The 14146-nt window shown below is 33.5% G+C and overlaps 1 protein-coding gene across 20 annotated transcripts in view; it reads left to right on the forward strand.

Annotated features, from left to right (window-relative positions):
* The window catches only part of VPS13B (vacuolar protein sorting 13 homolog B), a 777317-nt gene that overhangs the window by 440848 nt on the left and 322323 nt on the right, over window positions 1-14146 (forward strand). For 8 of the 20 annotated variants that reach the window (XM_070631834.1, XM_070631835.1, XM_070631838.1 and 5 more), the window contains exons 27-29: window positions 97-211; window positions 1917-1983; window positions 5912-6320. In XM_070631834.1, the coding sequence (XP_070487935.1) occupies window positions 97-211; window positions 1917-1983; window positions 5912-6320 (591 nt within the window). Of the gene's footprint in view, window positions 1-96; window positions 212-1916; window positions 1984-2533; window positions 2676-5911; window positions 6321-14146 lie in introns of all 20 variants that reach the window. The other 12 variants (XM_070631830.1, XM_070631832.1, XM_070631837.1 and 9 more) reach the window with 2 other exon arrangements.

The raw sequence follows: 14146 nt of genomic DNA on the forward strand, positions 1-14146 counted from the left end.
TGTCAAGGATATATATGCCAACATGAAATGTAAAATGGAAAGTTTTAATATTGATTGTAGGCCCTATGTTGGTATTAATGTTGCTTCTTCTTGCAGAGCTTTGTATGGTCAGTGAACTAGAAGATCTCAGTGCATCCATAGATGTCCAGGATGTGTATACCAAAGTGAAATGTAAAGTAGAAAGTTTCAATATTGATCACTATAGAAGCAGGTAAATAATAATTAATATGGGAAAAGCTATATTTTCTTTGAACAAAGCCTATATAAGAATTTTTATATTTTAATTTGATTAATTATTTTTAAAAAATACTATACTTATTCCCAGAGTTCTTAACAGATAAATTGATTAATTCTATTTGGTATACATTTATATATGGAATATAATGCTTTGTTTTATAAGGTGGCAAATCTGTTCATAAATATCCACAACGCCATATTAAATGATAATCAGCTACTTTTACTAATCATCTCCCACAATTTGTTACAAACGTTGTATATTTGCTAAGATGCCTGGAACACGGTTGATGGCTTTGGTTTTTGTTGTAGGCTCGCCATCTACTCCCTATGCCAGTATAACATAGGTTGAAATGGAGCAACATCTCTGTCTCTTTGCACTTTGCAGACTTTCTTATCTCACAGATGATTGATATACGTGTGGTGAATGTTCCTAGAACCGTATTTTTTCATCTCTAATAAATTTCTATCAAAAGTATGATTATAAGCAAATGTGATTTGTTTATAACAACAAGTAATGGTAGTAAAAAAGTAAAGTTTTAGATATTTTTACAAAGCTATATAGCAATTTTGTCATTAATTTTTCCCAAATAAAAACACAAATACTTTTTGGGTTTTTTGCTTTATAATACTACCTTGGAGTTTTTTTAATTGAAATATAATTCACATACCGTAAAACTCACACATACTTTTTAAAAATTGTTTTTTAAATGGCATCGTATTTTTAACTTCATACTATTTTGGCATAGAAAGAGCCTTAAAGTTCATTTCTTTCTGGATTCATAATATTCATTCAACAATTATTTATTGAGTGCCAGCGGATGCACGTATGTATCTGTACCTTTAGTGATGCATTATATACCCTAAAAACAGTCTTTTTTTTATTTAAAAAAGGCTTCTAATTCTACATTAAAAACATTTGAATTTTTATCCTTTATTGCATATATCATATTGCTTGTGTCAGTAAATATCAAATCTGTCACAGCCAAAAAATTGTCATAATCGTGAAGTTCAAAATATTTTGCTGCATATATATTAAGACCTATTGTAATAGTCTTATCTTACCAAGCATATGATAATTGATTTTGTTGTATTAACAGTGGACCATTAATTGATTTTTGATAATGGAATGTTTAGCTCTTTAGTTTGTTTTGAATGGTATATGTCTATATTCAAAATGATCCTTGCAAGTGATATATGAATATTACATTGTAGATGAACTAATTTCTTGATGATGTGAATATTACAATCTGTGTTCTAGATCATCAGTGACTTTACTGTTAAGTTTATGTAAGTTTTAAATATTGGATAATTATTTATTCATTCATTTAATCAAAATATTTATTGAGTATTATGTGCCAAGCACTACACTAAGCCCTGGGGATATAGTGTTTAACAGAAATAGACATAAATTGTGCCCTTGTGGACCTCATAGTCTCATGGGTAAGACAGAATTAAACAAAAAATTAAATATACAATTTACCATTAAGACAAACACTTCCATGCAGAACTACCAGGGTTTAGTGCTAATGTAAATGGTTCCATTGATTGCATTGTCAGATGCATGTTTTAGTTTAGTGTGGTGTTGTTTACATCATAACTATTTGAAATAGTTTTATATGCTCAATTTTTTAATTCAGAAAAATTGAAGAGAACAGATAAGGTGAACTTATGTTTTCCAGGCCAGGGGAAGGTTGGCAGTCAGGACATTTTGAAGGAGTATTTCTACAGTGCAAGGAAAAACCTGTGGTGAGATTCATTTAGTAATTATGCTTTTTGGAAATATAAACTGTTTATTTTTGTTCTTTCATGCAATAGGACTAATGGTTACAAGAATTAGAGCTCATAATAAATTCTTTTTGACTTATACTTCCAAAATTACTTAATAAAATAAAACTATTTATTTCTTTAAGCTGCTTGTGTTTTGTAACCATTTTCCTATATAGCAATTAAATACATGTTTCAAAAAGGCAAAGGTAGGATTTCTTTTGTTATTATACTTTATCATTAATGTATTATGTTGACTTTTTAGCAGTTTTTCCATTCATAAGTGAGTTCATGTGGGTTGTCCTTTATCATAAACTAGTGTAGTCATTTTACACTGAAAGCAATTATTTTTTGTTTACTTCCATTAACAATGCTTTTGCAGAAGATATTCCCAACAGAGGCCATACCTGCAGTGGCTCAAACCTAAACCTATGCAAACTTGAGCAAAATTAAAACTATCTAGAGTTTTTTGCTTATGGCTTTTATTGCTTTTTGTCTTTTCACCTTCTTTGCTCCTGTCCATCACCTCAAGCCTTGGGGAAGAGTGTTGGTCTCTGGGGCAATGTGGAGGTGTCTTCCTTTCCTGTACTGACAAGCTGAACAGACGCACCTTGTTGGTTCGACCCATCAGCAAGCAGGACCCTTTCAGTAATTGCTCTGGCTTCTTTCCTTCTGTAAGAAATCATTTTTAAATTATGCTACAGAACTCCCATTAACAAGAACCCAGAGACGGAATTGAACTATCCATAGAGTCAACTCTTGATTTTCATCTTCCTCTGTATCATCCACTTTGTAAATGAACTATAATGAATTTTTAAATTATAGACTGGTTTTCCACTGTACTCTAATTTGTTTCTGGGTTACTTGCGTATGCTATTTGTCACTCTGGTTTTGTGAACACAAACTAATTTTACCGTCAGCATAAGAAAATCAAAGTGCGACGTTAAATATAGCGTTTTTAAATTGTGCGTGTATTGAATGATCAAGAGTTGACCATGCTGCTTTTGTCATTCCTTTTATGAATCTTACTTAGATTGCCTTTTTTTTTTTCTATTCCATTTCCTTCTAACAACTAATTCAAAGTATCTTATTTGGTGCCCTCTTGAATCTAGACAAGGCTGTACATCTGTCATTGAGTGGATACAAGATGAGCACTACTACTGTACAGCAGTGGCTTTTAGAAGTTTAGAGCTTTGTTTTTTCTAATGGTACAATATATCTGAACGCGTTATTAAGCTAATTCTTTTAAGTGCCATTCTTAAAGTCAATAAAAATGCATGTAATTTTAAAATATCAAGGACATGTCACAACAGTAATAGCGATTCTCTTAATTTATTAAATCATTGCAAACATTATTAGATATTTTCTCAGCATGTGTGAACTATTATTTATCTATTCTTTTTTATAGCTCAAAAGGAATTTGAGACATATATCTCTAGCATTATAAAAATTACCCAATTATTTTAAATAATTGTGTTCCTAGATTTAATGTTTATTATAGTATTTGCATAGCAAGTGCTAGTTTCTGATTTGATTTCTGAATTTTTTCTAGCCTTGTCTGGAAAAAGATGTCTCTAAATGTGGCTTTTATGTCAGTGGAAGTTCTGTTTAGACTTATTTTCTTCTCTTTGAATGTTCATTAGTGTCCATGAGAAACATTCTCAATTTTAACATTATTTGTGAAAAACCCCAAAATTATTATTGCTTTTTAAAATTTTTCTTCAGCAATTTTTCTACGTTTTTTTGTTTTATTAACATTTCTTTTATTATCAGCTTTTTTCTAACTCTTTATTTTAAATAGTACAAAAGATTCTTTATTACCTCATAAAAAGTAATATTTATATTATCTAAACTCCAGCTGGTATCCATTCATTTCACTTCTTTCCCCTTATATTAAGGGAGTGAGGGATGAACAAACAAACTTTCTCTCATGGGAGTTTACCTTTCAGGAGTACCAACATTCAATATATTTAAAAATATTTTTTCCAAATCAAAACATTTATACATTGAAACCCCTTTTATACTACTTCCGGCATTCAAGTGTTACCATTAATGAAGATTTGAGTTGGGTTATTTAGATTAGTGATTGATTCCACTCCCTTCCCCAAAGTCCAGTTTGCGCACCTAGAGACAGACAGTGTTGCTGTGGCCTCTTCTGCTGGGGCCAGACCATAGCCACCCTTCTCCATCCGCTGTTGCAGCAACGTGGTGATAAGACTGGGAGCACTTTTTCTTGCTTTACCATGTGTCCTTTTGTGTTGAGTGTAGAAAGCAAAGTGAAAGGGAAATCAGATGAGAGGCAGTGAGAAAGTTGGAAACAATAAAATACATTCTGAAGGCAGGATAATTATATGAAAAATGATTATATTGCACATCTATTTAATGCCTACTTTCCAAGTTTTTTTTTAACGGTCAGAAAGTTAACTTTTTAAAAAAGAACAAATACGAAGGTAAATTTTATCTTAGCTTTCTTCATTGTAAAGTTCAGATTAAAAACAAAATGAACAGTGATAGCTGAATGGCATACTTTTTTCTTCCCACCATGTCATTGGGCAATAGGCAATAACATAAGAGGAAGAAAATGGAAGCAAAAGAGGTTTACTAGTAATGGGACAGTGTAGGCTCAGACCCCTTGCTGCTTTGCCACCTCTCACTTTTTGCCTGTTTATGTGACTATATTTCCTTCTTTTTTTTCCCTCAGTTCACTTCCTTTTTTTTTTTAATTTTATTTTTTTTCCTTTTTCTCCCCAAAGCCCCCTGGTACATAGTTGTATATTCTTCGTTGTGGGTCCTTCCAGTTGTGGCATGTGGGATGCTGCCTCAGCAAGGCTTGATGAGCAGTGCCATGTCCGCGCCCAGGATTCGAACTAACGAAACACTGGGCCGCGTGCAACGGCGCGGGCGAACTTAACCGCTCGGCCACGGGGCCAGCCCCAGTTCACTTCCTTTCTTAATATCATTCTTTGAACCCTAATAACTAAAAAACTTTATCAGGCCTTGGGAAGAGGGGTTGGGAATGTGGAGTATAACAACTTTACTCTAAGTTTGTGTTGAGTAATTTGCAAAATAGAATTTTATGCACATAAAATTGGTTCTGGAAAACTTTTTTCAAAAGCTATCCTTTTCATGTGTTGAGCAATAAAAAGTATGCATTTTAATTTAATCTTACAAGTATACGGTCTTACCATAATTTGTTTATACTGTGCAATTGGGGTATGAGAGTTAATTAGACAAGTTTTGTCAGAAATATTGAAATTACAATGATACAGTTTTTAGTCTTAATCAGATGTTGTGTGTATATTAATCAAGCATTAAATCCAAGGAATGTGATTTTTAGGAGACTTGATAATTATGATAGCCACTGAAAATAGGAAAGTTCTGAAAGTCACGTTTTAGTTTTATGTCATGTTACCGTTTCCAAGAAACATGCATTAAATAGTTCAGTTATCAAAGTATGGTATCAATGAGGCTCTTTTTATGGGCTTCACAAATGAAAATACGTAACATGGTTATTTCAATTTCACCTGCTTAAGCAACTCTCTGTGACCCATATTATGACAGCATATTGGTACTCTTAATGGAAAATTATGAAAAATGAAAAGATAAAATCTAACGATGATCTGTTCCTAATTCTGAATTTTGCAGAAAAGGTAGATCATAGAAACAGGCACAGAGAGGTTAATTACCTCTCTCAGGATCTAGAACTCAGGATTCCTGACTTACAGTTTAGTCATTCTAACAGTCTTAGAAGCTTTTGCCCCATCTGCAGAATTCATCAGTATTGTAGTCATTAAGAGGTGTAGATATAATAAAAGGTTATACTACCAACTGAAATCATTTCTGCTTTCAAATAGTTGTTTTTTTCTTTTTTTAATGAAATGTGTATTGTCATTTCCTTTTTCTGGAACAGACAACTGCAAAACTTCTAGATGGCGCTCATCAGCAGCATGGATTTCTCTCTTTGACATATACAAAAGCCGTAACAAAAAATGTCCGCCACAAGTTAATATCAAGAAATGAACGAAGAAGTTTTCATAAGTTATCTGAGAGTTTAATGGATGGTTCCCCTCATTTTCTTCATGAAATTCTTCTTTCAGCACAAGCTTTTGATATTGTCCTTTGTTTTCCTTTACTTAATGCCATTGCAAGTATATTTCAAGCAAAACTACCAAGGACCCAAAAGGAGAAAACAAAATCTCCTGGTCAGCCCATGAGGACCCATACACTGACTTCACGCAATTTACCCTTGATTTATATCAACACAAGCATAATCAGAATTTTTGTTCCAAAAACAGAAGAAATGCAGCCAAGTATTGAAGGTATTGTCTTCATAATTTTTTTGGTCTGATTTTAAGTAACTTTCTTCTAGAGATCTTAGTTTTCTTTCTTTCTCCTTTTTTTTTTTTTTTACTATGATAGCTGGTTGTAGTTTCAGTTTCATGTGTTTTAGGAAGAGCAAATATGTTGTAGTCATTCTACAACTAAATCTTTAGTAGTTATGTCAGAATATTGGGTATGTTTCTGACTCAGTTACTGGAGTAAGAAATATGAGATTTTTTTCTTCAGGGTTTTTGCTAATAAACCTTATTCTTTCTGTCTTTTGTTTTATTAAATTCATATGTTGGGTTCTGTATACCTAAGGTAATTAAAAATTAGTTTAAAAAATTAGTCTATACATCAAGGCTCCTGTGGCTTCTTCCAGGCTTTTCAGTGTCCTCTGAAATTATTCTAGGTTTTAAAATGAGGCAAATTGATAATGCCACTGCCTCCATCTACAAGAGTGACTTTTAAAATTTTAGTTTTCCATATGCTATAAAAAAATGAAGAACTTTAAGAATTTTAAGGGGCCGGCCCCGTGGCGCAGTGGTTAAGTTCACTCATTCCGCTTCTCGGCAGCCCGAGGCTCGCCGGTTTGGATCCTGGCTGCAGACATGGCACCACTTGGGACACCATGCTGTGGTAGGTGTCCCACATATAAAGTAGAGGAATATGGGCACGGATGTTAGCTCAGGGCCAGGCTTCCACAGCAAACAAGAGGAGGACTGGCAGTAGTTAGCTCAGGGCTAATCTTCCTCAAAAAATAAAAATAAAGCAGAGGCTTACTCTGTTAAAAAAAAAAAAAGAAAAAAAGAATTTTAAGTGAGGTTATAGCAGAGTAGTTAATGATATAGACTTTGGAGTTACGCAGACCTAAGTTCAAATCCCAGCTTTACCAGTTATGAACTGTGAAATCTTGAGCAAGTTAATCTAAGTTTTTATGTATAAATCGATAATAGTAGTAACTAGCTTGGTAGTAGGCCTTACTGATAGCTTACTTTCAAGTGATGACTACCTGAAGACTATGTGCGTGGTGCCAGTCCCGTAGTAAGCTCTCAGCAAATGGAGGTCTTACCAGGAGAAGGTTGTGCCCTTTCTTTTCAAGTAGAATTTCTGGAAGTCTCACATTTCACTACTGCTTAACACCTCACTGGCCAAAACTTAGTAAGAGAGGCTGAGTAACAATGTTTACCTATGTGGTAGTGTACCCAGCTAATAAATTAGTGCCTGTGAATTTGAGAGAGAAGAGAGAATGGATATTTGAGGGATAGATGATTATGACTGACTCATGAAAACAGCATAACTTTTTTCTTTTAGTTATGATGTGGAGGAAGAAGACGTTGAATGGTCAGTGATGGTAAATAACAAAAGAAAAGCACCTGGTTCTATTCTCTTTCTTCTCAGTCTAGTCTGTCTCTTGTTCTGTCTCCCGTAGACAGATGATCTTGATTAGGGAAGGTATTCTGTTTAATATTATCAATAATTAAGCTTTATTCAAAGTAATGGTTCTCTTTTTTAACATTTCTTTAAATAAGAAATTTTTGTAGAGTTTTGTAGTCCTTAGTTACCAAGATGTCTAGAGATAAATTCAGTGTGTTATACTTATGAATTCTCAATACAAACCAGTTCCTGTTCTTTTCATTCTAATTTTTGCTAGAGACTGTCATAAAATTGATTACTTTGAGATGCGAAATTAGTATTCTCTGCATATGCTATATTCTGACAGCACTACACAGTTGTTTTCATCTGTTCAGATAGTTTGTGGAAACACATGAATGGTAGAGAATAAAGAGTTAGTCTTTATCGAGCAATTACAAGTGACATGAGAGACAAACCACTAACCAGAAAAGAGGCTACATATTCATTGCAGAGCCAATGAACTTTATGCTTTTTCCTTATTATCCTTTATTATATAAATATCTAATATTTAGGTAATATGACATATTAAAGTTACATAGGGTAAAAAAAGAAACCTACATTTTTATGCAATATAGTTCTCTGTGAACCAGTTTGAGAGTCAACATTTTCTCATAACCATAAGAGAAGAGGAACAGACGCATAAGGTCACTGAGATTTTCAAACCATCTTTTTGATCTTCCAGCTGAGAATAGGGGGAAAACACTATGGAAACAGAAGCAGTTCGGCTTTATTATGGAAAGTTTTTTATGTTGGGAAAAGAATTAGGGTAGTACATCACATTTGAAAAGCATCATATTGTGTTATCTGTAACTTTTTCCATTAAAATTACAGATATTTTGTATCTAGAGAAAAATAAGAATAAACAAAAGCTTATGATATCTATATTTTAAAAATTCTGTTTTTTAACAAAGATATTTTCCATAAACATCTCTCTGGTTGGAATAAAAGCATTCATTTTCCTAAATAGAGTGAGTTCCTGTAATTTCATTAAAATAAGATATGTTAGTAAGCTTTTGTGATTTCCTGAAAATTCCTTGTAACATATATTTTATGTTCTCCATTCCATAATTTTCTAATTATTTTCATTTGATTGTAAATAATTGCTAAGGCCAAAATTTCATTGAAACATAAGAAACAAAGTGATATTGGAAGTGAGAGGTTAGGGTGAGGTGGAGGAAAATACAGGGAGAATGCTCTATGAAAAGACAGGGAAAGATCTTGCAGACAGATCAGAAAGAAAGGCAACATCTCTGATTGTGCTTTTGTAGTAATATGGAAGTGTTCAGGAATTACAAATGATCCTCAAATTATATGACTTAATTGTCTTTAGACAGTAATTGTTTAACCCTAAGTTGAGTCCTTTTTTCTTTAATATCCCCTCTACTGTTTTAATTTAAGGTTACACACCTTAAATTTCACACCATGAAATATCAATATTGGTCACAAATACAAGTAAAAAGAAAACAACAAATATATATGCTTCATCTCCCACTTATTAAGTTTTAAAGTTGGGTCTACAATATAAAGCAATATCAGTATGTTGCTTTCCCTACATGAGCCAGTCAGCTCTGACTTTTCAATAGGTATACAGTAGTGTTTATACTGGCAAATCTTCCTGAATCAGACATAGCTGTTCCTCAATGTAGGTATTTGATGTGCATTCAAAATTTGCTCATTTATACTACAATATTTTATCTATTTGATATGCAGAATACTTCTGTTGTCTTTGACTAGTATTTTTTAGTAGAGGGGACATTTTTACAGTGAAGTATTCTTTCATTTTTTAAATTAATTAATTTATTTTATATTGGGGTGATATTGGTTTATAACATTATATAAATTTCAGGTGTACATCAATGTTTTGACTTTTATGTAGGCTATATCATGTTCACCACCAAAAGTCTAGTTACCATCCGCCCCTTTACCCCTTTTACCCTCCTCCCACCCTCTTCCCCTGCGGTAAACACCAGTCTAATCTTTGTATCTTTGTGTGTGTTTCTGTTGTTTTTTTATCTTCCAGATGAGTGAGATCATATTGTATTTGGCTTTCTCCATCTGACTTATTTTGCTTAGCATGATACCCTCAAGTTAAATCTGTGTTGTCCCAGATGGCAAGGTTTTATCTTTTATTATAGCTGAGTAGTGTTCCATTGTGTATATACCACATCTTCTTTACCTATTCATCTATCAAGGGCACTTAGGTTGTTTCCAAGTCTTGGCTATTGTGGATAGTGATGCAATGAACATAGGAGTGTATGTATTGTTTCAAATTAGTGTTTTTGTATTCTTCGGTTAAATACCCAGAAGTGAAACAGCTGGATCATATGGTAGTTCTATTTTTAATTTTTAGGAATCTCGATACTGTTTTCCATAGTGACTGCACTGATTTACATTCCCACCAGCAGTGTGTGAGAGTTCCCTTTTTTCTGCATTGTCTCCAACAAAAGACCCCAAATAACCAAAGCAATCTTAGAAAAAAGAAGGCGGCTAGTGGCATCACATTTCCTGATTTCAAAATAATGCTGTAAAGCTGTAGTAATCAAAACAGCATGGCTACTGGCATAAAAACAGACATACAGAATTGAGAGCCCAGAAATAAACCCACACATTTATGGACAGCTAATCATCGACAAAGCAGCCAGGAACATACCATGGGAAAAGTCTCTTCAGTAAATGGTGCTGGGAAAACTCCTCTTTCATTTTAGTTAGATTTTCATTGCAGAACTCCTTTGAATGAAATTCTTGAGATTGGCCATATGTGTGAGAAAAACTTATGTGACTAACTTATTTTCACAATCCGTGTCAGTGTCGTAGCCCTTAGGTGGCATCACTAGAAGGATGTTATTTATGGTGTTAAATGTGTCCTTTAAGGCAGAATTTGCCTATAAAATGTACAATGTCTCAAATACTGAATCGAAAGTCTTTTTCCCCCATTATTTTTATTGTGGTAAAATATATATAACAAATGTATATTTTTTTAATCATTTTTAAATGTACATTAATAGCAGAGATTACATTTACAATGTTGTGCAACCATCATCACTATCTATTTCTAAACGTTTCCATCATCCCAAACAGAAACTCCATACCCATTGAGCAATAACTCCCCCTAGTTCTTGGTAACCTCTAATCTACTTTCTGTCTTTATGAATTTGTCTTTTCTAGATATTTCATATAAGTGAGTCATACAATATTTGTCCCATTGTATCTGGTTTATTTCTCTTAGCATAATGTTTTCAGGATCCATCCATGTTGTAGCACATATCAGAACTGCATTCCTTTTTATGGCTAAATAATATTCCATTGTACGGATGTACCACATTTTGTTTATCCATTCATCTGTCAGACATTTGGATTGTGTCTACCTTTGGATTGGCTATTATGAGTAATGCTGCTATGAACACTAGCATATAAGTGTCTATTCAAGCTCGTTTTCAGTTCTTTTGGGTATATACTTAGGAGTAGTAGTGTTGGGTCATATGATAATTCTATGTGTAGAATTCTGTTTGTGAGGAACCATCAATCTGCTTGCAAGCCATTTTGCCTAGGGCAGGATTTGTGGTATTTTCTGAACAACACTAATGTGCAGGCATTATTCAATGAGAAGAGCAGTGGTACCACCTGTACCCTGAGTACCTGAGCACCTCTGTAATGAGGTCAGAGGTTCATTGGTTAACTCTAGTTTTATTTGTCTATCATACTCAGCAGTGGCTTATTGAAACAGGTTCCGTGCTTCATTGATTTGTGTACATGTCAGCAGGAGTAAGAATCTGGCTATTGGAGAAAAGGGAAAGAAAAAAACCACTTTATTTCTTCTGTGTGTGTGTGTGTGTTGGTTTGTTTGTTTATTGTTTTTGGCTTATTGTATTATACACAAAGCACATAGTTTTGTTGATGTTGTTTTAAATTTCCCATTTGGCTGCTATAACTAGGAAGATCCCCCAATTGATTATAATTGCAAAAATATTTCCGGCCGTTTGCTATCTTTTTTTTTTTTCTTTTGCTGAGGAAGTTTAGCCCTGAGCTAACATCCATTGCCAATCTTCCTCTTTTTTTTTTTTTTTTTTTGCTTGAGGAAGATTAGCCCTGAGCTAACATCTGTGCCAGTCTTCCTTCAGTTTATATGTGGTTCGCTGCCACAGCATTGCTGACAAGTGCTGTAGGTCCAAGCCGGGGATCTGAACCCATGAACCTGGGCTGCCAAAGTGAAGTGCACCAAACTTAACCACTATGCCATGGGGCCAGCCCCTTGCTGTCTTATTTTTAAAGCTGTTTTTCCCCCCTGTTTTGGTGGTGGTTGTGATGGGATTTTTAAGGTATAATTCCAAAATTCAATTGCCTGAGTACTTCCTAAGTAGATCACCTTGAATGCAAGCATATGGGATGGGGAGATATTGTTATAGCCATCTGTGGAAAATACAGTTTGCCACATTTCTATTAATTTTAATCCTTTGCTTATATGAACACTTTTGCCATAAACCCCTTTTTAGTCGTATTTCTCCTGACTTGGGTGATTATATGTATAGAATAAATTCCTGGCATAAGGACTGCTAGATCAAAGGGCATGTAGCTTTCAAATATTAGGGGATGTCTAATTGCACTTTTAAATGGCTGCACCAGTTTATACTGATTCCTCACTCTCATCCTAACAGAAGTTTATCAAACTTTTTGGTCTTTTGTCTGTCTCATAATGAAAAGTGCACTCTTTTTAAGGAGCTGCTCGTCTTTTTCTTATCAATTAATAAGAGCTCTTTGGGTATTAAGCCTTTTGTCTTACCTACATTGTATTGCATACATCTTTTCATTTTGTTTTTTTGCCCTCTGCCTGTGTGTGTCAGTCAGTCTATGTCTATTTTTATATCTACATGTATATATCTTTACTTATACCTATACTTTGGTATCTATATGTCTATCTGAGATGTTATGAATTGCCAGAATGTGTGCTTGTCCATAAAATACAAAGATGCATGCTAAAAATTCAAAAGTTTTGGCACATTATATTGTGTTAGATTTTTTTTTTTTTCAAGATTTTATTTTTTCCTTTTTCTCCCCAAAGCCCTATGGTACATAGTTGTATATTCTTTGTTGTGGGTCCCTCTAGTTGTGGCATGTGGGACGCCACCCCAGCGTGGCCTGATGAGCAGTGCCATGTCCGCGCCCAGGGTTCGAACCAACGAAACCCTGGGCCGCCTGCAGCAGAGCGTGTGAACTTAACCACTCGGCCACAGGGCCAGCCCCTATTGTGTTAGATTTTTTTAACACTTGATCTTTGATCATTGCTACTCTTAATTGAAATGATCATAATTCACCTATGAAAAATTATTTTTGGCAGTAAAATTCATATAACATAAAATTCACCATTTTAACCATTTCAACGTATAGACAAATTTTTAAATGTATATTTTATATAGAAGATTAAATGTTGCCATTTAATACATTTTAAAATATATAATATGATTAAATAAGAGAAACATAATTGAAGGAGCAATTCCATTAGAAATAAATATGATTACTTAAATGACTCCAGTAAGATTTAGTAAGAGTCAAAACCATAGTATTCATTTTACTCCAGTAAGACTCTGCAAAGTTTACTTGAGTGATATTTTTATCAGATTAAACTGAAAATGTATTTTTAAGTTGTCTTAATGAGTATGATAGCATGGCTAAATGTTGCTATGTCTTACTTCTCAGAATAAACTGTATTATAAAATAACTCCAAACAATTTGTGCCTGTAGGTCAGAGATGATTGGAAAACTAGATGCAACTGTATTTCCCATCAATATATGTAACAGTCATTAGATTACACATTTATGAACCTTCTTCCTGTCTTCAACTGCAAATATGGCAATAAATAATAAAACCTTTTGTTAATAGCTTTATGTAGGTCTGTGTCTACAGTTACAGCTTTGTGAAAGTAGAAGATTGCACAGTGGCAAGTTCAAATAACCTGAGACTTTAGATATTTTACTATATCGAGTTATTATTGAGAATCTTAAAGGAAAGGAAAGTTGAAGTCTCCAAAACACTTTTATTTCATGTTGGATTTAAGAAAACTTTGTTATAAGCAACAGTCTTACATTATCTGACAATTATTGCATGAAAATTCTGTTCTTTATTTAAGTTTTTGGTTACTTATATAAGCTTAAAATTTCAAAGTTGCTTATAGTCTTTTCATTTTCAATACAGCACCGTCTTGCCCTCCCCCAAAAATAAAATCGTTCAGACTTATATTTCATGTTACATTAAATGTAAAAGTTTTTAATAGTTCTTGTGTAAAATTTAGTTAATAACGATAAGAAAAATATATTTGACATTCTAATATTTTATTTAAAGAAGTGTCCTGAAAGTCTGGTTTTCAACTTGAGTATTGTTTGCGTTATGTGCAATTATTATCAAGATTCTGAATCT

This window comes from Equus przewalskii, chromosome 8, assembly GCF_037783145.1.
Source record: "Equus przewalskii isolate Varuska chromosome 8, EquPr2, whole genome shotgun sequence".
In the NCBI taxonomy this organism is placed as follows: domain Eukaryota; kingdom Metazoa; phylum Chordata; class Mammalia; order Perissodactyla; family Equidae; genus Equus; species Equus przewalskii.